This window comes from Sapajus apella, unplaced genomic scaffold (assembly GCF_009761245.1).
Source record: "Sapajus apella isolate SASKATOON/1434 unplaced genomic scaffold, GSC_monkey_1.0 scaffold14, whole genome shotgun sequence".
Lineage (NCBI taxonomy): Eukaryota > Metazoa > Chordata > Mammalia > Primates > Cebidae > Sapajus > Sapajus apella.
Genome location: NW_022436954.1, coordinates 10,254,124 through 10,281,627, shown reverse-complemented (window position 1 = coordinate 10,281,627; position 27,504 = coordinate 10,254,124). Strand labels below are relative to the sequence as shown.

At 49.5% G+C, this 27,504-nt stretch overlaps 1 protein-coding gene and 2 non-coding genes across 6 annotated transcripts in view; 1 reads left to right on the top strand and 2 right to left on the bottom strand.

Annotated features, from left to right (window-relative positions):
- Positions 1-27,504, top strand: part of CD6 (CD6 molecule) — a 53,681-nt gene that overhangs the window by 15,787 nt on the left and 10,390 nt on the right. For all 4 annotated transcript variants that reach the window (XM_032283264.1, XM_032283263.1, XM_032283262.1 and 1 more), the window contains exons 2-5: positions 22,879-22,947; positions 24,256-24,606; positions 25,228-25,539; positions 26,833-27,135. In XM_032283264.1, coding sequence (XP_032139155.1) covers positions 22,879-22,947; positions 24,256-24,606; positions 25,228-25,539; positions 26,833-27,135 — 1,035 coding nt within the window. The remainder of the gene's footprint in view (positions 1-22,878; positions 22,948-24,255; positions 24,607-25,227; positions 25,540-26,832; positions 27,136-27,504) is intronic.
- Positions 2,153-2,255, bottom strand: LOC116555257. Its single transcript, XR_004270454.1, has one exon. It is a non-coding gene; the product is annotated as a U6 spliceosomal RNA (small nuclear RNA).
- Positions 23,200-23,340, bottom strand: LOC116555242. Its single transcript, XR_004270442.1, has one exon. It is a non-coding gene; the product is annotated as a U4 spliceosomal RNA (small nuclear RNA).

The following is a 27,504-nucleotide window of genomic DNA, read 5'->3' as shown; positions in this document are numbered from 1 at the left end:
ATACATTCCATCAATACCTAATTTATCGAGAGTTTTTAGCATAAAGGGCTGTTGATTTTGTTGAAGGCCTTCTCTGCATCTATTGAGATAATCGTGGTTTTTGTCTTTGGTTCTGTTTATGTAGTGGATTACATTTATAGACTTGTGTATGTTGAACCAGCCTTGCATCCCCGGGATGAAGCCCACTTGATTGTGATGGATAAGCTTTTTGATGTTCTGTTGCCATCGGTTTGCCAGTATTTTATTGAAGATTTTTGCATCTATGTTCATCATGAATATTGGCCTGAAGTTTTCTTTTCTTGTTGAGTCTCTCCCGGGTTTTGTTATCAGGATGGTTTGTCTCATAAAATGATTTGGGGAGGATTCCCTCTTTCTGGATTGTTTGGAATAGTTTCAGAAGGAGTGGTACCAGCTCCTCTTTGTATGTAATAAAGACATTTTCTTACATAACCCCAGTTCACTTATTATTAATTGTATCAATTGATATTGATACAATTCTATTGGATAATCAACAGAATTTATTCAGATTTTGCAAATGGTTCCAATAATACCTTCTAAGGCAAAAGACAATTTCATTCAATAGGCTGCATTTAATTCTTGTCTCTTTATTCTCCTTGAATCTGGAATGGTTTCTCAGGTTTTCTTTCTCCTTCCTGACATTGATCTTTTTGAAGCATAGAAGCAGTTATGGTGTAAAATGTCCTTCATCTGGGTCATCTGATGGTTCTTCATGATTCGATTAAGTCATGCCTCTTTGGCAGGAATATCACAGAAGCAACTTTTGGCCTTCCCAGTGAATCACATCAGGAGGCAAATGGGCTCAGCCTGTCCCCTCTCCGGTAGTCTAACTGGCTTGGCTAAGGTGTTGTCTGCTAGATTTCTCTGCTCTAAAGATAATTTCCTCCTTTGTAATTAACATGTATCTTGTGAGAAGATTCTTTGAGAATATGTAAATATCTTGCTCTTCCTCAAACCTTTGCCCACTAGTTGTAACATTGTTGATTCTTACCGGAATCAGTTATTAAAAGGATGATTGCCGGGGGGTGATTATAATTTCATCATTCCTTTTGCATTTATATCTGCTGACTCGGCTCTCCTTGCTGCCTCGGTGAGACGCAGGTGGCTCAGTACATGGCAGGCTGGTACTAACGAGGCCAAGGATTGAGCTCACCTTCCACTGAGCCTCTGGTGGCTGCTGTCTTTCATTCACCCTGCCTCAAATACTGGGGGTCAGCAGCTCTCCACACCAGGGCCAGTTCTGCCTCCATCTTTACCATTTTGCCGTTCATTTGTTGAGCTACTGTTATGTGTTGGGCACTTTTTTCAGCCACTGAGGATATGGGACAAAGTCCCAGTCTTCAAGGCGCTTCTATTGTAATGGAGAAAATAGACCAAAAAAGTAAACCCATTTTTAAAATAATATTTCAGGGCTGGGCGCAGTGGCTTACGCCTGTAATCCCAGCATGTTGGGGAGCCGAGGCGGGTGGATCACGAGGCCAGGAGATCGAGACCAGCCTGGCCAACAGGGTGAAACCCTCGTCTCTACTAAAAGCACAAAAAATATCCAGGCGTGGTGGTGTATGCCTGTAATCCCAGCTACTCGGGAGGCAGAGGCAGGAGAATCACTTCAACCCGAGAGGCAGATGTTGCAGTGAGTGGAGATCTCGCCACTGCACTCCACCCTGGGCAGCAGAGCGAGACTCCATCTCAAAAAAAATATATGTATAGTATCATTTCAGAGAGCGATATATGCACCAAGGAAAATCAGGCCAAGTAAGGGGACTGACAGCAGTTGCAACAAAGACCCAGGCAGAGCCTCCAAGGGGATTTGAGCAGAGCCCTGAGTGATGAGATGAGCTGGGAGTGCTGAGATCACGGAGGGGACATTCCAGGCAGAGGGAGGAGCAAGGACCGAGTCCCTGAGGCAGGAATGAGATTGATTTCAGACGGTTGGGGGAGTGAAGGAGATGGAGTTGGAGAGGGTGGCAGGGCTTGAGGGCATAGATGATAGGTTTGGAATTAATCCAAGGAAAATGGGGGCTCATCAGAGAGTTTTAGGTATAGAAGGATGTGATTTAATTTGCCCCTTATGTATAAACAATTACTTAACAATTTTTTACATCAACTCCTCTTTTAATTCTTTTTTGAAACAAAAGTAATGGAATGCTTCATGAATTCACGTGTCACGCTTGTACAGAGGTCGTGCTAATCTTCTCAGAATCATTCCAGTTTTTGTATATGTGCTGCTGAAGCTTGCATCCAATCCATTTTTTTCTTTTTTTTTTTTTTTTGAGACTGAGTTTCACTCTTGTCGCCCAGGCTGGAGTGCAATGGCATCATCTTGGCTCACGGCAACCTCAGCCACCCAGGTTCAAGTGATTCTCCTGCCTTAGCCTCCAGAGTAGCTGGGATTACAGGCATGTACCTCCACGCCCGGCTAATTTTTGTGTTTTTAGTAGAGACAGGGTTTCGCCATGTTACTCAGGCTGGTCTCAAACTCCTGACCTCAGGTGATCCACACCCCCTCGGCCTCCCAAAGTGCTGGGATTACAGGCATGAACCACTGCACCCAGCCACCCACTCCTTTTTTAAACCGAAGTTTATTTGAACTTAGAAATCTTCTATCACTACCACGTATCTCAAAGCAATACTACTTTAGTAAATAGAATACATCCATATAAACAAATAAAACAGCAAAAACAAAAATGTCATTACATAGCCTGCTGTCCAAGCCTGAACTGGCTCTCTCTTCATTAGAAAGCGTTAGGTGGCCAGGCACGGTGGCTGATGCCTGTCATGCCAGCACTTTGGGAGGCCAGGGCAGGCAAGTTGCTTGAGTCCAGGAGTTCAAGAGCAGCACTGCAAGTCCCCATCTCTGCAAAAATGAAATGTTTTATGAAGTGTTAGGTGTTAAAGACTGGGTGGCACCACAATGAGACTTTCTCCTTAATGCAGTCAAGAGTGAAACATTGGAAAAGGAATAATTTGTTTACTGCGTTATTCAATTCCATTTAATTTCATATCTTAAATTGTCTTTGTCTCAGACCTGATTTGAGAAGCATTTTGCTAACTGGTGGAAAGATTCGATGGGCCCAGCCCACCCATTTAACCATGGAGAAACTGAGGCCTTGGAACAGGATAAGGACTTACCCAAGGTCATGACAATTTCCTCCTTTGTAATTGATCTCCATTCTACTCACTCTGTGTCCCTCCCACCCAATGCTAGCTGAAAATTCAGATGTGATGTAAACATTAGTCATCCCTATTATAAAAAACGTTCCAACAACCACATTAGAAGGAATGCAGAGAGAGAAAAGAAGTCTCAGCCAGCGCCTTCACACAACACGGCTGTTGGTTCTTGAAGGAGGAAGTTTTTGAGTCTGCGGCACATCTCGGGCCTTCAGTCTCACCCGCAGGAAGGTGGGTGTGCTGATGGGCGCCGGGCTGGCGTTGACCCACGCTTGTCAGGTGGCTCTGAGACCAGCCTCGACTCCAGGCTCCGCCATGCCCGCCGTGACCCTGGACGGGTTCCCAGACCTCTCTGAGGTAAAATGGGTGCGGCCACATGTCACTTTTCAGCTTTTGCACTCTAGGTAGATGCTAAAGGCTTCCCTGAAGATCGCTGTGGAACTTTTAGTCATCTGCGTCTGGGGGGGCTGCCTCAGCCCTAGCCATGTCAACATAACCTTGAAATTCAGTTCCAAGAAGCAATTGTGGGCTTGTAGACTCCGTGGCATCTCGAAGTGAAAGAGGAACCCATCTCTGCCTCTTGTGGGCTCCTTACCCCCTAATCCAGAATGCCCTAGAAGCTCTTCTCAATTTCCGCACCTGTGGTTTAGTTTACTAGAATTGCTGCAACACACTCAGTGGCATGGACAACAGAAAAGTATGGCCTCCACTGGGCGCAGTGGCTCACGCCTGTCATCCCAGCACTTTGGGAGGCCGAGGTGGGCGGATCACGTGAGGTCAGGAGTTTGAGACCAGCCTGGCCAAGATGGTGAAACCCCGTCTCTACTAAAAATACAGAAATTAGCCACGTGTGGTGGTGGGTGCCTGAAATCTCAGCTACTTGGGAGGGTGAGGCAAGAGAATCGCTTGAACCCGGGCGGAGGAGGTTGCCGTGAGCCGAGATGACACCACTGCACACCAACCTTCTCGACAGAGCAAGATGCCATCTCAAAAAAAAACAAATGTATTGTCTTAAAGCTCTGGAGGCTCAAAGTCCAAGGTCCAGGAGTGAGTGGCGCCTGCTCCCTCTGAGGGCTGGGTGGGGGAAGTGCTCTCTCCTGAGCTTCTGGTGGCAATCTTGAGCATTTCTTGACTTGTAGAAACATTGTCCCAGGCTCCGCCTTATCTTAAAATGGCGTTCTCTTTATGTAGATGTGCCTGTGTTCAAATTTCCCCCTTCTGTGAAGACAACAGTCATATTGAATTGGGGCCTGCCCTAATGACCTCATGTTAACTTGATTGCCTTGAGAGAGACCCTATTTCCAAATAAGGTCACATTCTGGGGTACTGGAAATGAGGACTGTTTTAAGAGGAGGGGAACAATTCAACAACTCATAGCAGTGTGTGTGGTGTGTGTATGGTGTCTGTGTGTGTGTGTACAGGTATGTATGTGTGTGGTGTGTGTACCTATATGCATGTGTGTGGTGTGTGTGTGTGTGTGTGTGTGTGTGTACAGGTAGGTATGTGTGTGGTGTGTGTACCTATATGCATGTGTGGTGTGTGTGTGTGTGTGTGTGTACAGGTATGTATGTGTGTGTACCTATATGCATGTGTGTGTGGTGTGTGTATGGTGTGGGTGTGTGTGTACAGGTATGTATGTGTGTGGTGTATGTGTGTACCTGTATGCATGTGTGTGTGTGGTGTGTGTGTGTGTGTGTGTACAGGTATGTATGTGTGTGGTGTATGTGCGTACCTGTATGCATGTGTGTGTGGTGTGTGTATGGTGGGGAGGAGTGGTGGGGAGGGATGGAGAAAGAGGTGGGTCACTGCCTTACTTAACCTCTTCTTCCAGCCCACTCATCCTCTGGAGAGGTGCCAGTGTGATCTCTCAGGTCGTTTGGCAAAGACCTGGAAAGAGGTATCTTTCCATTGATTTCTTACTCCTGAGAACTCCTACTCATCCTCTAAAACCCTTCCCAGTTGTCCCCTGTTCTTTGGAGTCAGTTATTCCCTCCTAACTCTGTTTTTTCCAGAGTACTTTGTTCCAAGCCTGAGGACAGCACTGATATCTGAGCATAATCAACTACGAATTGTTGCCGCAAACTCAGTGGCTCAGGCCTCTGTATCCTCCACCAGGGAATGCGACCTGGCCCAGAGCTTAGCTGAGAGAATGGAATGAAAGAGTAGCATCTCCCTGACTAGGGGTGAAGATAGATGGGAGTTCGAAAGGACGTTGAGACTCAGAAGCATCATATGTGTGACTTGTGGAGTGGAGTAGGGGACAGTCGTACGGGCTGATAGCTGAGAGTATAGGTCAGACATAGAGAGGCTGGAAGCCTGGCTCCACCTCTCAGTAACTGTGGCTTTGGGCAAGTCATTTCATGCTGCGGAGCCTCCGTTTTCTCATCTGGAAAACAGAGCTTTCACAGGCTCCTCTCGGAGATGAAGAAGACAGCATGTGCTGTGTACATAAAGCTGGCAAAGGCAGCGGGCGTTCAGATGTTACCTCCCTTCCAGGGAACCCACATTTATTTCCTGAATTTGAATTCCTGAATCCAGTGGGACTCTGAGCCACATGGGTCCCTGTGGCCACTGCCAGCCCCCAGCCGTTAAGGACACAAGGTAGCCACAAAGCATCAGTCTGAACTTCCCCGGTGGCTCCCCCAGCTTCTCTTTCAACCTGGATTTATTTAAAGAGAGGAGATGAGGGGTAGATGACGAGGGGCCGTTGTTAGGATGGGCACAGGACATGTGTCTGGTGAGCCTGGCTGCCAGGGCCGGTCCCTGATGCCCCAAGGAGATTTTCTGGTCCCAGCCCAGCCTACACTCCCACCTGCTCGGGGGAGGGTGTGTTTCCTTCCAAGGATGGATGCTGATGGTGTCTGATGGCTTCTGGATATGTGATCTCAAGGGGTCCTTATCTTAGGGGGCTTTAGGCCATCCCGGAAAGATCTCAGCGTCAGCCCCTAGAGCGGGGAGGATTTTCACCCCTTGCCCACACACAACCTTTATTCACCCTAAAACTGGTGCTGCTGCAGCTCTGGAGACCTAGAACCAGGGCCCCTCCTGAGAGCCAGTGGGTGGGGACAGGCCCCCTGGAAAATCACTCACAGCTCAGCAGTTTCAGCCTTCACTCCTCCTCCTCCCAGCCTGCAGAAACCTAGCCCTGCTTTTGCACAGAGGGCCATGCTCTGGGGGATTCTGTTCTTGAATTTCCTATCTTGAACGTGTAGCCTGGCCCACCAGTTTCTGGCGCACCTCCAGGTGCACCCTGGATTGCCTTCTTACCTCTTTCCATTTGTTGAGGGTGCCTGAAGAGTAGAAAGAGTGAATCTGGGGAACAAATTCAAATCTGGATTTGAATTCTGGCTCTGTCAATGCCAGGCTATGTGACCCTGGGCTAGGAACTTAATTTCTCCGAGCCTCTTTGTCTGTAAAATGAGTTTCATAATGGCACCTCTTCACAAGGCAGTCATGAGGCAATGTCTGCAAAGCACTTGGCACAGGGAAAGTCCTCCAGAATGTGGATCTGTCCCCCTTGCCCCAGCAAAATGCTCCTTGACCTTCGAGTCCTGGCCCAAAGGGCGCCTCCGCTGCAATATACCTTCCAGGACGCACTCACCAGCCCCCCGCTCCACTTACAGAGCAGCCCTCTCCCTCCTCCAGGTTCCTCAAGCAAGTTTCATGCCTCTGCACCTACCTCAGAGAGATGATTAGAGTCAGCTCTTTTTTTCTTTTTTCTTTTTTTTTTGAAATGGAGCTTTTTGCTCTTGTTGCCCAGGCTGGAGTGCAGTGGTGCGATCTCAGCTCACCACAACCTCCGCCTCCGGGTTCAAGAGATTCTCCTGCTTCAGCCTGTGGAGTAGCTGGAATTACAGGCGCCCACCACCATGCCCAGCTAACTTTTATATTTTTAGTAGAGACGGGGTTTCACCATGTTGGCCAGGGTGGTCTTGAACTCCTGACCGTGTGATTCACCCGCCTCGACATCCCTAAATGCTGGGATTACAGGTGTGAGCCATGGCACCCGGCGTCGAGCCAGCTCTTAACGCCTGGTCTCCAGGCTGGGCCATGAACTCTATCTACTACCTTTACTTTCCATGGCAGAGTCCAGCGTGGGCCTGGCCCTGGGCATGGCACAAAGAATGCTGGGGGAGGTAAAGTGAGCTATAGGGACTTCCATTGATAATAAAAATAACTAGAATTTGTTGAGCATTTGCTGCACACCCTCGGGAGTTTATCAGAGCCCAGGACACCCTCTTTCTGGGTTCAGAGCCCTGCCCTGTTTCTTAGGGGCTCTATAGTCCCAGAAAGTTCCCTGTTCCCCCACCTGCACAGTGGTGATGATAACAGTGCCTACTTCTGAGCATTGTTAAGGAGATTCAAGGATTTAAAACTATAAAAACCTATGTCTTTCTCACCCAGAGAAGAGCACAAGAATCATTGGCAGGGTGCATTGATCTGACTCGGACAATTTACAGAGGTTTTTCATATATGCTTTTTTTTTTTTTTTTTATGCTTTTTTAAAAAAAATTATTTTGTTTTTATTTTGTTTTGTTTTATTTTATTTTACTAAAATTGTATTTAGTAAAAATAGCACAGAATTTAGAAAATACAAAAAGAAGAAAATTTCTAAAATTTACCCATAGCTACCTTCAAAAGTAACTGTTGTTACTAGCCTCTTGTAGAATATTCTAGACAGTTTATTAGAGAGAACTATTGCAAACACACAGAAATGCTCTGAGAATGGGATTTGTTTGTTTGTTTTTGAGATGGAGTCTTGTTCTGTCATCCAGGCTGGAGTACAGTGGTGCGATCTTTTTTTTTTTTTTTTTTTTTTTTTAGCAGAATTTTCTTTTTTTTTCCAGGTTGGAGTGCAGTGGCATGATGTCGGCTCACGGCAACCTCCATCTCCCAGGTTCAAGTGATTCTCCTGCCTCAGCCTCCCAAAGTGCTGGGATTACAGATGTGGGCCACCGCACCTGGCTAGTGGTGCAATCTCAGCTCACTGCAACCTCCATCTCCTGTCAAGTGGCCTCAGCCTCCTGGGTAGCTGGGATTACAGGCGCCCGCCACCACACCCGGCTAATTCTTGTATTTTCAGTAGAGATGGGATTTCACCATGTTGGCCAGGCCGGTCCTGAACTCCTGACCTCAAGTGATCAGCCCACCTCGACCTCCCAAAGTGTTGAGATTACAGGCGTGAGCCACTGCTCCTGGCCTGAGAACATTTTAATGAACCCAATGCGTCCTCACCACCCAGACTTAGAAAATGTTTATACTTTTGCCATAATTGCTCAGACCTATATTAATAAGAAAGAAAACTGGCCGAAAGAAAGAAGACGCATTCCCGTGTGGTGTGTGTACCCTTTTCTTCCACGTTTTTATGCTTTTATTACACAAAAAATGCCACCATACACAATGGATGGTGTTGAGACATGTACTATAGTTTATATAAATTGTACCCTACTGGACATATTGTTCTACAACTTATTATACTTTTCTCATTGTTTTCAAAATCTAACCAGTGGATAGATATGCATCTAGTTCATTCCTTCAACTGACCAATCCAGTCGCTGAGACAATACAGTCTGTTTATTTCCAGATGATGAACTGTTAGATTGCTTCTAATTTTCTTCTGTTACAAACAGTTCTGCAGTCAATATCCCTGCATATGTCTGCATGTGAACATTTTTTTCCATAATCTGTACATAAGGATATAGCTTTCAGATCAAGGTGTGAGCCTCTTGAAATCCGTGTCATATCATCGGCCATTTTTCTATGCTCTATATTATAAGGCTATGATCATCCTGAAAGTGTTGTTTGTACTCTGTTTTCTCCATCTACGATACATATATGCACACATATTCATCTTTCACATATTTGCCTGTGTAGTCATCGATTCTACAAGGTCTTTGGTATTTGCTGTGGGTCAGGCATTGGGGTTTTTTGTGTGTGTGATCTTAGCTTAGCCCTGTGAGGTTTTTGTTTCGTTTTGTTTTGGTTTTGGAGATAGAATCTCACCCTGCTGCCCAGACTGGAGCGGAGTGAAGATCATAGCTCACTGCAACCTCAAACTCCTGGGCTCAAGTGATCCTCTGGGCTCAGCCTCCCCAGTAGCTAGGACTATAAGCATGTACCATGATGCCTGGCTAATTTATTTATTTATTTATTTATTGCTATTTATTTATTCAAACACACACACACACACACACACACACACACACACATATATAGCAAGCGAGAGAGAGAGAGAGAGAGAGAGACAGGATCTCACTCTGTTGCCCAGGCTGGAGTGCAGTGGCATAATCTTGGCTCACGGCAGCCTCAACCTCCTTGGCCCAAGTGATCCTCCAACCTCAGCCTCTCGAGTATCTGGGACCACAGGTGCGCACCACCATGCCCAGCTAATTTTTTGCAGTTTTGGTAGAGACGGGATTTTGCCATGTTGCCCAAGGTGGTCCCAAACTCCTGTGCTCAAGCAATCCACCCACGTTGGCCTCCCAAAGTGCTGGGATTACAGGCATGAGGCACTGCACCCAACCTCATTTTTTAATTTTTAAATTTATTTTGTAGAGACAAGGTCTCACTATGTTGCCTAGGCTGGTCTCAAACTCCTGGCCTCAAGCGATCCTCCTGTCCCAGCCATTGAAAGTGCTGGGATTACAGGCGTGAACCACTGTGCCCAGCTTGTGAGCCTTTTTTGATAACTGAGGTAAGGGAGGCAAATTGGGAATAGGAAGAGAGTCATCAAGGTGACACTATAGTAAGGAGGAAGCCAGGTTTCTAACACAGGCAGGTTTAATTTCAATCCAGTGCCCTTTCTGGTGCCTCTGATGTGGTAGATATTTTTTTTCCAACCAAGACCTACTGAACAGGAATTCTAAAAGAGGGACTGGAGGGTGGGGCGCCGTGGCTCACACCTGTAATCTCAGCACTTTGGGAGGCCAAGTTAGGCAGATCACCTGAGGTCAGGAGTTCAAGACCAGCCTGGCCGACATGGCAAAATCCCATGTCCGCTAAAAATACAAGAATTAGCTGGGCATGGTGGCATGGGTGCCTGTAATCCCAGCTACTAGGGAGGCTGAGGCAAGAGAATCACTTGAATCTGAGAGACAGAGGTTGCAGTGAGCCGAGATCTTGCCTCTGCACTCCAGCCTGGACAACAGAGTGAGACTCCATCTCAAAAACAAACAAATTAAATTAAAATAAATAAATAAATAAAAGAGGGTCTGAACATTCTCTCCTCCTCTCAGTGGTCTACAGTCTGGCGGGGGAGCAAGAAGCTGGGGCTGGTGAAATGCCAGTGTTTCTGGCCTGCTGTGCTCTCCTGGAGCCAAATCCCTACTCTTATCCTGTGGGATTTCACGGAGCTGCCCGCAACCCTCCATGAGACCTTCTCATCTTACCGTCTGGTAGCTGGAAAGAAGGCACCCTCTGGCATGGGAGCCTGAGCAAGCCTTGGAGCCAGGACCCCAGGAGCCTTTTCTGTTAGAGGAACTCCTGTTACCACAGCAACCGCAGCCCACATCGCCTCTCTAGAAACACTGGATGTTTTGCAGAGCCAGGGAAGGAAGCAGCCAAGTTGTGAGTCTGCAGCAGCTCTGATAAGGTTCACAAGAAAGGCGAGGAGTGAGGAGAGAGTGCAGCCTTCAGAGAGCCAGAATCACCCCTTGCAGAAAAGAAGGCTAAGAAGCTGTCAGAGTCACCTTTCAGCCTGGGATGCAATGTAGAATCAATAGCCAGCTGCCGTCCCAGAGCCACCAACGACTAAACAAGAGAAAGGGGATGAAAGCCTCAGGTTGGGGGATAACAGCAGCTGCCGTAGACCTCGTCCCGAGCGTTTTACGTAGCTCACCCATCCGTGCACTCTTGGGGTCTGGCTCATTTATCATGCCCAGTGCCGGGTTAAAGACGAAACCTAGCTGGGCTCAGTGACTTTCCCTGAGTCACACAGCCAGTGATCCACAGAGATGGGTTTAGATCACTGTTCTGTCTGTCCCCAGAGTCGCTGTCTAAATCATGAAGGATGAGTTTCCCAAGAATGGAGGCTGTTATGTGGAGGAGTTGGTGCCTGGGATCGCCTGCTCCCTCCATCACCCCGCTCACACTCACCGCCCCCGTATCACACCTGCTGCTGCTCCAGAGTGCGCAGCCAGGTCAGCACATGTTAATGGAATTGAACGCAGGCCGGCAAGAGACTCATTTCTCAGCTTTCAGGAGAATGTGGTTCACACGCTCTCGCTTTCTTGGGAGAGAAAGAAGGGGAGTCTCAGCAACTGAACATACCCCAAAGCCTATTAAGCTGTGCTGACCTTATCTTTAAGCTTCCTGACAGAGGAGAGTATGAAATGTTGTCCTTTACCTCCCCTTGGATTTGGAGACAGAGAGGAGGGGAAATGAAATCTGGGCATGCGTGGAAGGACCCACGCAGGTGAACATCCTCTATTTTGTGACATGGGGGGACAAAAGAAAGGTAAAAAGGCTGAATTTCTTTGACCTGAGTGACTGCAGTCCTCTGGGGCTGGGACTCTCTGAGCCTTTACTGCTACCTCTCTCTGTCAGCTGGGCAAATTGCTTTCTTTGTGTCCCCAAGACCTGCTTAGGTATAACCGGGGAGTGTGAAAACCAACCAAAATCCTGTAACATAATACCAAATAATACCCTCTTTCTCTCTCCCCCAAGGAAGTGACAGGCATGAGCCACGTTCTCCTGAAAGCTGAGAAATGAATTTATTACCGGTCTATGTTCCGTTTCATTAACATTTGCTGAACTGGTTCCACGTGCTAGGAACTGGGACAGGTATTCCGGAGCTAAGTGTACGTGTAAAATAAAAGCAAAGCACCAAACTGCCGACTTTCCTCTGGGCACCAGGGGAGAGAAGTCGCCCTAGCCTTCCTGGCCTTGGAGAGCCAAGTGGGTATAAGTTGGTCGAGTCACTGCAGTCAGTCACCTGAGGAGGCTAGGATGGCACTGTGTGACTGACCCCGTGGTAGCTTCAGTTTCTTGACAAAGGAAACTCAGCCCAGCTGGGTGCCACAACCTCTCCAAGTCTTCTCAAAGGTCAAACATAATTATGCCCTCCCAATTGAATTATGTTACTTGTATGAGCCAGCGCACCCGTCTTTTTTTTTTTTTTTTTTTTCGTGATGGAGTCTTGCTCTGTCACCCAGGCTGGAGTGGCAGTGGTGCAATCTCAGCTCACTGCAACCTCCGCCTCCCAGATTCAAGCGATTCTCCTGTCTCAGCCTCCCAAGTGGCTGGGATTACAGGCCACCATGCTCAGCTCAGTTTTGTATTTTTAGTAGAGACTGGATTTCACTACGTTGGCCAGGCTGGTCTCGAACTCCTGACCTCAGGTAGTCTAACCACCTCAGCCTCCCAAAGTGCTGGGATTACAAGTGTGAGCCACCCTGCCTGGCAGGCCTCTTTCTAATTTTAATGGAATTACAGGCATCCTTCTTTCTAGTTGTTTTATTGATTGCTCACCATTAACAATATCGAGAGCATTTTTAAAAAGAAAATAGTCCGACAGTTCCGGCACCCTCCCCCTCAGAGCTTCCTCCCCTGAATTTATCAGCCTTCCTCTTCCAATTGGCTGGTGTGTCCTCAGGCCCTAGAGGGTGCTGGAGCAAGTCCCATATTTGAGAGCAAATGAGGAAGGGGTGGGGACAGTGCGAGGCGAGACTACCAAGTCTCATCTTGTCCCTGCTGTGAGGGCTGTGGGATGATAGATGCCACCAGGACCCTGTGCCCTGGAGAAGGAAGGTCTGCTCATTGCTGCTTGTCTTTGGGGAAAGGAGTCTCTGGGTCTTGCCTTCTGCTTTGTGTCACCATTGCAAGGGAAGTGTGGGTTATCATTTCTAAACTCAGGGCTTTTGCAGAGGAGAAAGGAGTTTGGAAAGCCTCCAGGGTTGTCAGAACTTCCTGCCTCTTGCCCTTGGCATGGTCACCAAAGTAGAAATCAGGATGTTGGATTCCAACCCTGGGCAGTGGCGTGGTTAAGGATGTGGTCTCTGCAAGCAGACAGCCTGGGTTCAAATCCCAGCTTGGCCATTTGCTAGCTGTGTAATCTTAGGCAAATTACTAAACCTCTCTGTGCCTCTGTTTCCGCATCTCGTGGTCTTGCTGCGAGAATTAAATCATACTGAATAAATGTCAGCCATTACTGCTGAGCTGTGCCAGATTTGTGATGGGTGCTCGCCAAGCCTTGGGGCCTCCCCTTTCCCTGTCAGAGCAGTGGAAAGCATCACAGCATTCTTCCCTTATCTCCCTGCACGCTGGACCCCAGTTGCCCGAGATGGGTAACTGCTCCCGTCAGTGTCAGTTGGGAGTAGAAAACGAGGAGTCCATCTGGCTGCTTCTCAGATATCCCCCTGCAAACCAGGAACACCAGTCCAGCTGCCCGGCCACTGGGCCAGGGGCAGGTGAGTGTTTCTGGATAGCTCTCAGAACCGGTCCTGCTCCACTTGAATACCTGGAATCTGAGCCAGGGCCTCGGGAGATATGTGTACGTGTAAAATAATCCAGCCAGGGTTCACGTAGCATTTGCTGTCACTGCTCACGACACAGAAGGCCAGTCTTCACACACAAGGTGCATGGTGGTCTGCAGGTCAGCAGGACACGTGCCTCTCCCAAGGTTCAGGGTCACTAGTCACAGGGGCCTGGTGCCAGTCTTGCAGGGGGACACCCCGTGCCCTGTCCTGGCAGTGCTCCAGAGCAGTAGCGGGGCTAAACGGAGATCACTGCACTGCACTGGGAGTCTGAACTCCCCACCCATGGGCCTTGGTGATACACTTCCCTTGGGCCTCAGATTTTGCAATAATTCAGCCAAATCATTGGCCTGGGCAGTGGTAATAACCACATATGCATAATCCCAACAGCTGGCAAAATACTTGCAGACAAAAACCCTTCTGAGAGAAGCATTTTTAACTCAAGTTTATGATGACAGTCTAAGGCTCAGACTGGCAAAGTGACTGGCCCAAGGTCACTTCGTTAATAAGGAACAGAGCTGGACGCCAGCCCAAGCCTTCAGATGCAAAGCCCATGTTCTTCCCCCGTCAGCGCGGTCTGATGTCAATATGTGAGCCACATTTATCATTTTAAATTTTTGGCTGGGCGAGGTGGCTCACGCCTATAATCTCAGCACTTTGAGAGGCCAAGGCAGGTGGATCACCTGAGGTCAGGAGCTCAAGACTAGCCTGGCCAACATGGTGAAACCCCATCTCTACTAAAAATATTTTAAAAACTAACCAGGCATGGTGATACATGCTTGTAATCCCAGCTGCTCAGGGGGCTGGGTCAGGAGAATCACTTGAACCCAAGAGGCAGAGGTTGCAGTGAGCCCAAGACGGCACCACTGCCCTCCAGCCTGGGCGGTACAGTGAGGCTGTGTCTAAAAATAAATAAATAAAATAAAAGATAAATAAATTTTTTAGCAGCTGCATTTTTTCAAAAAAGTAAAGAGAAACAGATGGATTTACTTAAATAATATATGTATTTAACCGAATATATCCAAAATATCATTTCTACACGACGTCAATAAAAAAAATATATTACCAGGCAAGGTGGCTCACGCTTGTCATCCCAGCACTTTGGGAGGCCGAGGTAGGCGGATCATGAGATCAGGAGGTCAAGACCATCTGACCAACATGGTGAAATTCTGTCTCTACTGAAATACAAAAACAGCCAGGTGTGGTGGCATGTGCCTATAGTCCCAGCTACTCGGGAGGCTGAGGCAGGGGAATCACTTGAACCTGGGCGGCAGAGGATACAGTGAGCCAAGATCATGCCACTGTGCTACAGCCTGGGCAACAGAGCAAGACTCCGTCTCAAAAAAAAAAAAATTATTAATCAGATGCTTTACATTCTTTCTTCTTACTAAGTCGTCCAAACACAACCTGTGATCCACACTTAAAGCACGTCTCAATTTGAACACTCAAGTTCCATCAGAAATATTCAATCTGTATTTAGATTTCATACTAGTTACGATTGAAAAAGGAGAATCTAACTTGCTCCAACCATCTAAAAAGTTTTTCCCATGATTGAATTAAGACTGCCTTTAAAATTAAATGGAAAACATTTTGTAAATCAAATAGAAATGAATTGAATTAAATGAAATGAAATTTTGAGTTTCTCATTGGCACGAACCCTATTTCAAGTGCCCGGCAGCTACACGTGGCTGGTGGCTCTTGCATTGGAAGGCACAGCAGCATGTGATTCTCTGAGTTGCACTGAGTGATCTCTAAGCCCTTCAAATGTACGCTCCTCCCCTGCGTTTATACATGTGAGTGCTTTGTGTGCCGTGGACCCACTTCTGTGATGATAAATGGAGTAGGTAGGACAGATTCCCGTCTATACTGACAGCATAAAAACAGCACACTGTGGTACTTAAAAGGGTGATGTCTAGAGCCAGACTGTCCAGGTTCAAATCTTGCTTTGATTACTGACCAGCTGAGTGACCTTGGGTGATTCACCTAAGCTCTCTGTGTCCCAGCTTTCTCAGCGATGACACCGGGATGATGATGTTCATAATATGTACCTCACAGGTAGTCGTAAGGATTTGATACTACATGTAAAGTACAGATAATAGCTATCATCTATGGGGCATACAGAATGTGCTCAATAGATGTTGTCTTTCATTACACATTTTATCTAATTATAATCAAAGAATGTAAGGACTGGCCGAGATCAAAATCTCATCAATCTGTCCTTATCCAAGTGAGAAAACAGGGCCAGGAAAGGAAAGAACTCTCTAAAGTCACGTAGCAAGTTAATGATAGAAATCAACCCTCATCTCCTGATGCCCAGCCCAGTGACCCCTCCCCCTCCACTGTGCCCCCAACAATGCTGACATTTTTCCAGAAGAAACACCCCAACCTGCCAGACACATGAGCTCTTTATTTCTTCCCAGGGAATGAGTATGGCTTTAGCTGACGTGGCCACGCTGTCTGCCCCGGGGCTCTCTGCAGGCTCCGTGGAGCGGGGGGATGGGTAGTCAGTATGAAAGCTCACTGTGTTAGTACTTCAAGCTAGCCCCCATGTTCCCCCAGGAAAAAAACCCTGTGTATTCATTTGGGGACCTTTGCTTTTTGTTTGATATAGAACATTTGAAAAAATTAGAACAAAACAAAGCAGAAGAAAACAGGAAAATAGGCTGGGCGTGGTGGCTCACGCCTATAATCCCAGCACTTTGGGAGGCCTAGGTGGGTAGATCACTTGAGGTCAGGAGTTTGAGAGCAGCCTGGCCAACATGGTGAAACCCCATCTCTATTAAATATATATATAAAATAAATTTATATTAGATATATATAAATTAGGCAGGCATGGTGGTGCATGCCTATTGTCCCAGCGACTCGGGAGGCTGAGGCAGAAGAATTGCTTGAAACTGGGAGGCAGAGGTTGCAGTGAGCCAAGATTGTGCCACTGCACTCCAGGCTGGGAGAAAGGGCCAGACAGAAAGAAAGGAAAGAAAGAAAGAGAGAGGAAAAAAAAGAAAGAAAGGAAACGAAGGAAGGGAGGGAGGGAGGGATAAAAACCTATTAATACCATGTGGGCATGTATATTTTTTACCTATGATCTTTTTTTCTGTAGTAGAGGTTAAATTTTATTGATTGATATTCTTTTAGCATCTCTTCTGGGCAAGGCGCTGAGCAAGATACCAGATATATGGGGGTGAAAATAGATTCAGTTCCTGCCCATGAGATGCTTAGAATCTAGTGGGCCAATGGTCTTCAAACAGTTCATGACCAGAACTGCTATGTAATTAAATGTGGCTGGGCCCACAAGAAGATAAATCTCAGGACGCAGTGAGAGGACAGAATGGGGCCTTGAACTCGGGCTCCCTCTGGGTCCTGGAAGACCTCCAGAAGCTTAAAACCTGGCTGGGGATGAGGACAGGGGCTGGGTGGGAGAGCACAACCATTTTTCTAGCATAAGTCGGTATTCTGCTTCTGCCACTTAACATTGCGGCATAAACTTACCCCCACATCATTAAATACTCCCTATAAATTTCTTTTGGCAAATATTTCTAATGTGCTATATTTTTCTAACGAACCCTCCAATCACCTGTAGACAACCCAGTTGTCTCCAGTTTGAATTTTGGGTGTGTGTGGGTTTTTATTTGTTTGTTTTTATTATACTATCAGAAACAGCGCAGGGTTGGGCACAGTGGCTTACACTTGCAATCCCAACACTTTGGGAGGCTGCAGTGGGCGGATCACCCGAAGCCAGGAGTTCGAGATCAGCCTGGCCAATGTGGTGAAACCCCATCTCTACTAAAAATACAAAGAAAAAAAATAGCCAGGCTTGGTGATGGGTGCCTGTAACCCCAGCTACTCGGGAGCTGAGGCACGAGAATCACTTGAACCTGGAAGTGAGCAGACACTGCACCACTACATTCCAGCCTGGACAAAAGAGCCAGAGTGAGACTCTATCTCAAAAAAAAAAAAAAAAAAAAAAGAAAAAGAAAAAGACACAGCATTCTGGGGCTCAAAGGGGTGGAAAAAGGAACCTAGAACCATCTGGTTCCAAAGCATGACTTTAATCTCCATGGAGTCTGGTACTTGAGATAGTTTTCTTTAGGATAGCTTCCCAGATATGGAATTACTGGATTGAAAGGGCTTGGTTTGTTGTCGTTGTTCAGGCTGTTGACATCTGTGTTTGCAGACACTTTCTGCTGTTTTTTTTAAACTGTACTTCTAGCAGGTGACACACGCGCCGAGCCACACTGTTTGTAGATTCCGCCTCCACGTTTCCATCGTCCCTTTCCACCCTGCCCCCGGCTCTGTACGGCATCTCTCCATCCATATCCCACTGAGCTAGCGTTCAGGATGCAACCACGTTTCCTCAGCACATCTGACAGAGCCGGAGGGCAGAGAGAACCCTCAGCTGTCACTGGTGTTCCCCTGACACTGGTCACTGGACACAGCCAGGGCAGTATTTGGGAAGTTCCTTGTTGTTCCTGGAAGTTTCCCCATCAGGCTTGCTCTGACACTGGGCCAGCCAGTGGGAGGCTCAGCTCTCCTTCCATGTCTATGCCTCCTTTCTCCTCAAGTCCCTCACCTCTCAGATACCCGTGGGACACCCCAAGGGCCTGGGTGACACAAAGGAGTATCAGTGTCACTGTCCCATTTTCTCAGATTCCAGGCAAGGAGGCTCTTTGGTGCCTTCATTCTTCCTGGGCTTACAGGGTCCTTCGCAGCCCGTCCCGCTGGAGTCTTGTTCGGATTACCTGAGCCGAGGCCCTGTCCCTCTCCTGGGCTTCTGCTTGGGACTGGCCTGAAAAAGCTGCCTCCTTCCTGGACTGGGATCTGTGCCCCCAACCTCTGTCTTCTCCTATTCTGAAACCAACCACTCCCCTCCATCCCTTCCTGGTCTTGTTCCATCACTTTCCAGAATTTGAGGCACAACTAGAGATGATTTTCAGGGGCACACAGTGTAACTTCAGGTGGCGAATGAACTTAGCATTAAATCACACCAAATCGCATGGCAATACAAGTTGAAATAACTGTTATTTTTCAATGTTCTGTCATTCCTTCTGATTCTATCAGATAGTCTGATGATGATGTGTCTTTTAGCATCTTTGATGTGGCTTTATTTTTAGTATGCTTATTTTTACAATTACCTTCTATTTTAGGCAAGCCATATAAATTGTCCCTTTAGGTTTTAATGTCTTCTAATTTTTTTCATGTCAACATACATACCTAATTTTACATATGTAGAATCATATCATACATGGTTTTTTTTTTTTTTGAGACAGAGTCTCACTCTGTCACCCAGAGCGGAGTGCAGTGATGCGATCTCGGTTCACTGCAACCTCCGCCTCCAGGGTTCAGGCAACTTTCCTGCCTCAGCCTCCTGAGTAGCTGGGACTACAGGTGCGCCCCACCATGCCCGGCTAATTTTTTTGTATTTTTAGTAAAGACAGGGTTTCACCATGTTGGTCAGTCTGGTCTCCCGACCTCAGGTGATCCGCCCTCCTCGGCCTCCCAAAGTGCTGGGATTACAGACGTGAGCCACCGTGCTCGGCCACATGATTTAAGCATAGCCTTTTACTTTCTTTGCTTGCCTTTCCTCCCCCACATCTTCCATGGCTGTGACTGTGTCCCACGACCAGCTGCGTAATTTTCGGGGACCGGTGCAAAATGAAGATGCAGGGTCTTTGGTTCAACAAATTATGAGGAATTTCAAGACGGCAACAGCAGAGCATTTGAGCAAGCGCGGGTCCTTCTAAGCATAGGGCCCCGCACGCAGTCCACTGCCCATGGAGCTGGCCCTGCTCGACCCCTTCCCCGAAGCCCACCCATTTAATTTTTCCATTGTGATCATCTGCTGTGTGTTCATTCACACTTATCTTCACATTCCTGTAATCATACCAGTTCACAGAGGGGTCTTTTGTCTTTGTTTTACAAAAATTGTATCATATTACATTTTCTTCTCTGCATCTTGCTTTTCCTACTCAACACAGCTTGGAAATCCTGCCAACCCATCTGGGCCTATTTCATTCTTTATAAAGGCTGCATAAGATGCCACGCTGTAAGTGGAACACAATTGATTCAGCAGTTTCCCCTGTGAATGGGCATTCACCCTGTTTCTGAGTTTTTGCCATTCAAAAATCTGTAATCAGCCAGGCTTGGTGGCTCACGCCTGTAATCCCAGCACTTTGGGAGGCTGAAGTGGGCAGATTGCTTGAGCTCAGGAATTTGAGACCAGCCTGGGCAACATGGTAAAACCCCGTCTTTACAAAAAATATACAAAAATTAGCTGGCACTGTGGCGAGCGCCTGTAGTCTTAGCTGCTTGGGAGACGGAGGTTTAAGAATCGCTTGAACCCAGGAGGTGGAGGCTGCAGTGAGCTGAGATGACGCCACTGCACTCCACTGCACTCCAGCCTGGGCGACAGAGCGAGACTGTCTCAAAAAAAAAAAAAAAAAGTGATTATGATATCTGAGAAACACTGATCGTGCATTCAGCCCTTTGTGAAACGAGGCCTGGATGGAAAGACAATTCGAGGTAATTTCTGCTCTCGTTGCTGCAGCACAGAAGTCAGAGAACACAGAAGCCAGGTTCCCTTCTAGGGATAGGGGATGGGTGAATGCTTGACACAAAAATAAAGCCCTCGAGTATATCTGCTTTTGACAAACTGCCTTGGAGCTGGCAGCTGTTGCTCACTCTTTCATTCAGTCAGTCAATAAACACTCCCTTGGACACTGTGGGGGACACAGGGCTGACCCAGCCTTGGGCCCTGCCTTCTAGGGTTTTCTGATCTAGGAGAACACATTTGTGTCTTTATGCATGAGAAAGTGATTTTCCAGTCCCAGAGAGAGAGATAAACTGAGCTAAAGCCCCCCTCCAACACACACACACACACACACACCACACACACACGGTCATAATCATACATGCACACAGTCACTCACACATACATGCACACACCTCACAATTATACACACTGCAGCCATCCTTCAATCCCCCCTCCCCCACCCCACGTAGCAACATTGAAAACTATGCTGGAGCACTGGGGCTGTTGCTGTGGGAACCGGGATTCTGAAATCCTAACCTGTGGGCATCAAAGCTGCAGAGTCTGTGCTCTGAATCTGGAGGCATTTCCCCTTCAGGGGGTCAGGCTGGGCAGACAGCCAGGGAGTTAGCAAGGATGGCAATTAGAGGGCTGATGACTTTCTGCCTGATGGTGGAGAGACGCTCACTGTTTCCTGGAGAGGGCTGTGTCTGCCAGGGTGTGCACACACACACACACGTGCTCAGGTGCAGGAGGTGAGTCCGTGGAATCTGCTCTGGTGAAGCTCCAGGAATGTGTAGCGGTCACATCCGAGTCTTCAGCCTCTGCATCGATCAGGCCAGGCTAGGCAAGGCTGTAGCAACAAGGACACCCCAAAATCTTCATGGTTTAACATGATAAAGGCTTACTTCTTACTCACATAAAATCCAAGCTGGGTCAACAGCCCCTTTCCTCTTGCAGTTCCTCCACAACCCGGAGCTTCTAATATCCTTCAACAGGGAAGATGTAAATGGAAAAGGCTCACTGCCTCTTACCTGCCTTGTCTCAAAAGTGAGCACAGGCCGGGCGCAGTTGCTCACGCCTGTAATCCCAGCACTTTGGGAGGCCGAGGCAGGCAGATCACAAAGTTAGGAGATTGAGACCATTCTGACCAACATGGTGCAACCCCGCCTCTACTAAAATATAAAAAAATTGGCTGGGCATGGTGGTGGGCACCTGTAGTGCCCGCTACTTGGGAGTCTGAGGCAGGAGAATCGCTTGAACCCGGGAGGCGGAGATTGTCATGAGCCGAGATCACTGCATTCCAGCCTGGTGACAGAACAAGACTCTGTCAAAAAAAAAAAAAAAAAAAAAATGAGCACACGTCTTCTGCCCAGACTTCAACCTGCCCAACCTCAGTGCAAGAGAAACCAGGAAATGCAGAGGAGTTCATAAGCAAGCGCAACAGACCCTGCCCCAGAGCCTCCCTCTGTGCTTTGTAAGCTCAGCATCCCAGCCCAGATGGGAGCCAAGTCCTTGGAGACAGTTTAAATCCTGTCTCGGCAGCTTGCTCACTGGGTGGCCTCAGGCCTCAGGTGGCATCAGTCAGGGTCCCACCAGGAAACAGATGGCACACCTAGAATATGAATTTCAAGGGGATGCATTTACAGAAGAACTATTTACAAAAGGCAACGCAGTAAGTAGAATCTAGGAGCATCTTTTGGCTGAAGGAGACACAACTAGGGAGTGATCGGTGGGTCCCAGTAGGAGACAGTCAGTGAGAGGTCACCTTGAATAAACAATGTCCTTCACAGGAGGGACACAGCCTGCCCGAGGGGCCTCACAGGGAGGGGCCAGAGGAATCAGCATCACGTCTTCGCTTGCTGCTTCCTATGTCTGCTAGGGCTCCCCATTGGCTAAATCCGACAGAAACCATAACACCCAGGAAGACACTGGTTAATCTAAACAGGTCAGCCTCCCAGGGCAGAATGTGGAACAAATGGACACTATTTGGCAGGGACAAGTGACTTTTGTTACGGGAGCCTCCTTTTCCTAATCTGTAAAATAAGAATGCTAATACCTGCCTCATTGCATCTTTGAAAGTAAACAGAATAATATATGAAATACCTGGCATAGAATAGCCCTTAGTGAATGCTAGTTTCTCAGTGTCTGAAAGCACTTTGCAGTCCAGTGGCTCCCAGCCCAGGATGTACCAACTATTCTAAAGTCTGGTATGAAATTCTCAACAAATTCTGCAAAGAAATTATTTTTTTCTAAATCACTCCCACTTTTGAGCTTTCTCTGTATGTCAAGTATTTCATACCTTGTCTTATTTCAGCCTCATGATATTTTCCTAAGTGTCATGGCTAACAGATTGGAACCGGCACAGAAAGATTAAGTCACCCATTCATGGTCACGAAGCCAGTTTGCGGGTCTGGCCCCAATGCCCACTGCTAGTCCTTCCTGTTCTACTCTGATTTCTGAAGATGTGTGTGCGATGAGTAAAGCAGAGGATCCTGAAACGGCAGTGTTTGAGAACTTTCCCTACCAGGAAGGGAGGCAAATGCAAATGCACCCAAAGCTGAGGACCACGTCTTTCCAAAGGCCTCATATAGTCACCACAGGCTCCAGGAAGTGCCCCCTACTCATCAGGGTGCCTCTGTGGCCTCCACACCTGAACTCACCCACTGTGCTGCTGCTGGTTAATTTCAGGTCATCCATCTCCAGCTCCATCTGACCGGCTCAACACCAGCAGCGCAGAGCGTGAGCTCTGGGAGCCAGGTAAGCAAACATTCTCTCTGGGGGTCCACGGTCAGCTTTCTGTAGGTGGTCCCTCAGGATAATAAAGAAGGGCAATGGACATTTAGGGTATGAGGGAAGCTCCCTGACTCCAGACAACACTTCTTCCTGACTCATCACCTGAGGTTCGACTATTAATTCACTTTGAGATCTTAAAACTACCATTTTTGAGAGCCTACTGATAAGTCACATACAGATGGTCAGGTATGGCTGGAGCATTTTTTTAAAATTCAGCCCCCGTAGCGACTGCCAAAAATTGCCACTGCTGACTATATGTCAAGTCGTCATGGTGGAGTATTGGGGAAAGTGTTCAATTAGCAATAATCACACCTCAGGTAAACCTCATTGGCTATGATACTGCCACTGCGCAAAGCTGGGCTGGAGCATTTTAAGGGGATTTGTTGAGAACAAGCTAAAGAGCTCCTGGTGTGGGTGGCAGGGATCCACCAGACGGGTCCTGGATTTACTCAACAGACATTTGTTAAGGACCTACTCTGTGCAAAGCTGTATGCTAGCACTGGGGGTGCAATCCTGGGCCAAAAGGGGCCGGTGGTTCCCAAAGAAAGGGGTCTGGGGAAGTGAGAACCACCATCAGCTGAAGCAACCCATCATGAACCCCACAGCCAGCCGCTTGCCAATCCTCCAGGGTTCCCTGGTCACTGTGACAGCTGCGGCGACAGTACCCTCAGAGGAAGAGAGGGAGAAGGAGGAGGAGGGGGAGGGGAGGGGAGGGAGAGGAAGGAGGAGGGAGAGGGGAGTGGGGGGGGGAGTGGGGGGGGAGGGGAGGGGAGGGGCAGGGGTGGGGGGAGGGGGAGGGGAGGGGGGTGTGAGGGGGGGGGGGAAGGGGGAGAAGGAGAGGGAGAGGGAAGCATGCACCCACAGGACCAGGGCCCCTGAACCCAGAACTCTCCCTTTCTTTCACAAAAAGGTGCCTCTGGAGACAGGAGCAAGTGAGAAGAATTTGTGGGGACTGGACCCCTGGTTGTCTGTCACCCATCTTAACCTCTAGAGTCACTCCTGAGCCCCACCTGCTCCTGACTCTAAGGAGAACCACAGGGTCGGTCCCAGGTGTGGGGCTAGGGACCAAGTGTAGGGGTGGAGTCTAGAGGCCAGATCCAGACCAAGGCGGGCTCAGGATGAGCCACCCCAGCTCCATTTTGCAGATTGGAAAGCTGAGACCCAGAGCCAGGCAGGGCCTTGTCAAAGATCACGCGCAGAGTCAGTGCCAGAGCCTGGGCAACCGCGCGCCCGGGCCCCACCGCTCTCAGTTCTCTCGTCTGACACTTCCAGGGGAGAGGATCCGGGTCCGTCTGACGAACGGGAGCAGCGGCTGCAGCGGGACGGTGGAGGTCCGGCTCGAGGCGTCCTGGGAGCCCGCGTGCGGGGCTCTGTGGGACCGCCGCGCCGCCGAGGCCGTGTGCCGCGCGCTGGGCTGCGGCGGGGCGGAGGCCGCCTCCCTGCTCGCCCCGCCGACCCCCGAGCCGCCGCCCCCGCCCGCAGCCGGGAACACCAGCGCCGACGCGAACGCCACCCTGGCTGGGGCGCCAGCCCTCCTGTGCAGCGGCGCCGAGTGGCAGCTCTGCGAGGTGGTGGAGCACGCGTGCCGCAGCGACGGGAGGCCGGCCCGGGTCACCTGTGAAGGTGCGAGCGCACCCCCTACCCGGGCCCCCACCTGCCCCACTGCCCAGGCCTTCAGCCCCTGCCCCTGGCTCCAGCCCCTGGACCCAAGCCTCGCCCTCCTGACCTCCAGCCCCACCGCCTACCAGCGCAAACGCACCGGGCTCCCATACCCGACGACGGTCTCCAGTCATTTCCAGACCTGAGCGTTTCCTCGGGTCTGGCCTCCAGACTCCACCCCTACACTTGGTCCCCAGCCCCACCCCTGGGTTCCCAATGCTAACCCGATCTCTAACCCCACTTACTGGGCCCGCTGCTTCCCTCCCCACTCCCGTTCCGGGCCTCTATCTCCTCCCCTTTCCCCCTATACATAAACTTGCCAGGTTCACAAGTCCCTTAGTGGCTCCCAGGTCCCCAGACCTGCCCTCGAGGCCCCGCCCACCAGGTCTCTGGCCCCTCCCACCAGCCTGCATCTCTGCGTACCCCATCTGTAGCCCTGGGGGGATTCCCAGTCTCGCCCACCAGGCTACAGCCCTCTCACTGGGCCCACAACCCGCTCAAAATTCTCCTGCCAGTCCAGCCATCACCCCAACCCTCCATCCCTCGCCGGGTGCCCCATCGTCCACCACCCCCTCCCACCCCTAGAGAACCGTGCGCTGCGCTTGGTGGACGGTGGCAGCCCCTGCGCCGGCCGCGTGGAGATGCTGGAGCGTGGCGAGTGGGGATCGGTATGCGATGACACTTGGGACCTGGAGGACGCCCATGTGGTGTGCAGGCAACTGGGCTGCGGCTGGGCGATCCAGGCCCTGCCGGGCTTGCACTTCTCGCCCGGCCGCGGGCCCATCCACCGGGACCAGGTGAACTGCTCCGGGACGGAAGTCTACCTGTGGGACTGCCCGGGGCTGCCGGGACAGCGCTACTGCGGCCACAAAGAGGACGCGGGCGTGGTGTGCTCAGGTCAGTGGGCGGAGTCGCTGAACCGTGGTCACCACCGACACTCACCACAGGTCTACCGGCGCCAAGCCTGGAGTTAGTGCGGCAGAGATGTTTCCTGCCCTTGATCTGGAGTTCAGGAAGGGAGATGAGACTGAGACAAACATAACTCAGGAGAGAAAGTGGTAAATGTCCCCAAGAAAGGCCAGGTGGAGTCTAGAGGCAGCAGGCAGTGCCGAGCTGGAAGCTAAGGTGGGCCACCTCCTGGAAGAGGTGACATTAAAAGTGGGACTCACTTTGGGAGGCCAAGGTGGCTGGATCATAAGGTCAGGAGATCGAGATCATCCCAGCTAACATGGTGAAATCCTGTCTCTACTAAAAAAAACTACAGGCCGGGCGCGGTGGCTCAAGCCTGTAATCCCAGAACTTTGGGAGGCCGAGGCGGGTGGATCACAAGGTCAAGAGATCGAGACCATCGTGGTCAACATGGTGAAACCCCGTCTCTACTAAAAATACAAAAAATTAGCTGGGCATGGTGGTGTGTGCCTGTAATCTCAGCTACTCAGGAGGCTGAGGCAGGAGAATTGCCTAAATCCAGGAGGCGGAGGTTGCAGTGAGCCGAGATCGCACCATTGCACGCCAGCCTGGGTAGCATGAGTGAAACTCCGTCTCAAAAAAAAAAAAAAACCTACAAAAAATTAGCTGTGCGTGGTGGCACGCACCTGTAGTCCCATCTACTTGGGAGGCTGAGGCAGGAGAATCACTTGAACCTGGGAGGTGGAGGTTGCAATGAGCTGAGATCGCACCACTGCACTCCAGCCTGGGCGACAGAGGGAGAAAAAAAAAAGTGGGACTCTTACCGAGTGGGAGTTGGCCACCTGCATTCAAGCAGCAAGGGGAGACGAGGCAGGGAGGCCTTTAAGGAGGCTGTTGGTCTGTCCAGGTGAGGCCAGAACGTTCTGGACCAGCCAGTGCCTCTATTTGATATGCAGGAGATGGGGGAGGTGGGTGTGTTAAAATATAGTTCTGATTTAGTAGGTCTGGCACAGGGCTGGAGAGTCTGCGTTTCTAACGAGATCCCAGGCAATGCTGCTGCTGCTGCACAGACCACACTTAGAGTAGCAAGGGTCTAGAGATCCCATCAGGGCTGGCTAGAGCAGATGGGGCAGGTGTGGGGGACACAGACACAGGAGGGAGAACACACAAGATCTGGAGACCAAATGGCTGCACTGGTGCCTGCACTGCTGGGTCTGGGCTGGCAGGAATTTCAGCCCAAAGGATCCTGACCTGACTCTGCCTCCTGCCCCTTCCTTCCAGAGCACCAGTCCTGGCGCCTGACTGGGGGTGCTGACGCCTGCGAGGGGCAGGTGGAGGTCCACTTCCGAGGGGTCTGGAACACAGTGTGTGACAGTGAGTGGTACACGTCGGAGGCCAAGGTCCTCTGCCAGACCCTGGGCTGTGGCACTGTGGTGGAGAGACCCAAGGGGCTGCCCCACTCCTTGGCCGGCAGGATGTACTACTCCTGTAATGGGGAGGAGCCCACTCTCTCCAACTGCTCCTGGCGGTTCAACAACTCCAACCTCTGTAGCCAGTCGCTGGCAGCCAGGGTCCTCTGCTCAGGTAATCCATCCCACTTCACTCTCCCCAGCTTTGAGCCAGAATTCTACCTGAATCCATGTCCTAAAAACTTACGGTCCAAGGACCACAATAGGCACGAGATCAGCAATAGCACATGAGGCGTAAGAATGACCATTGTCCTTACTGTGCCCAGGGGGACAGTGCTAATCAATCAAGGCATTTTCAGGTGCTCCACTCAGCCCCAGAATGATGAATCATATATGAAGACATTAGGTGCTAAGCAATGGTTCCTATGGACTGGGATTGACTCAAGAGTTGAAACGAATTTGCCATCCCAGGCCTGGTGATCACAGTAAAAATAATATTGCAGGCCCTACTAATAATACTGGCGACAGCTTCTGGAACCCTGAT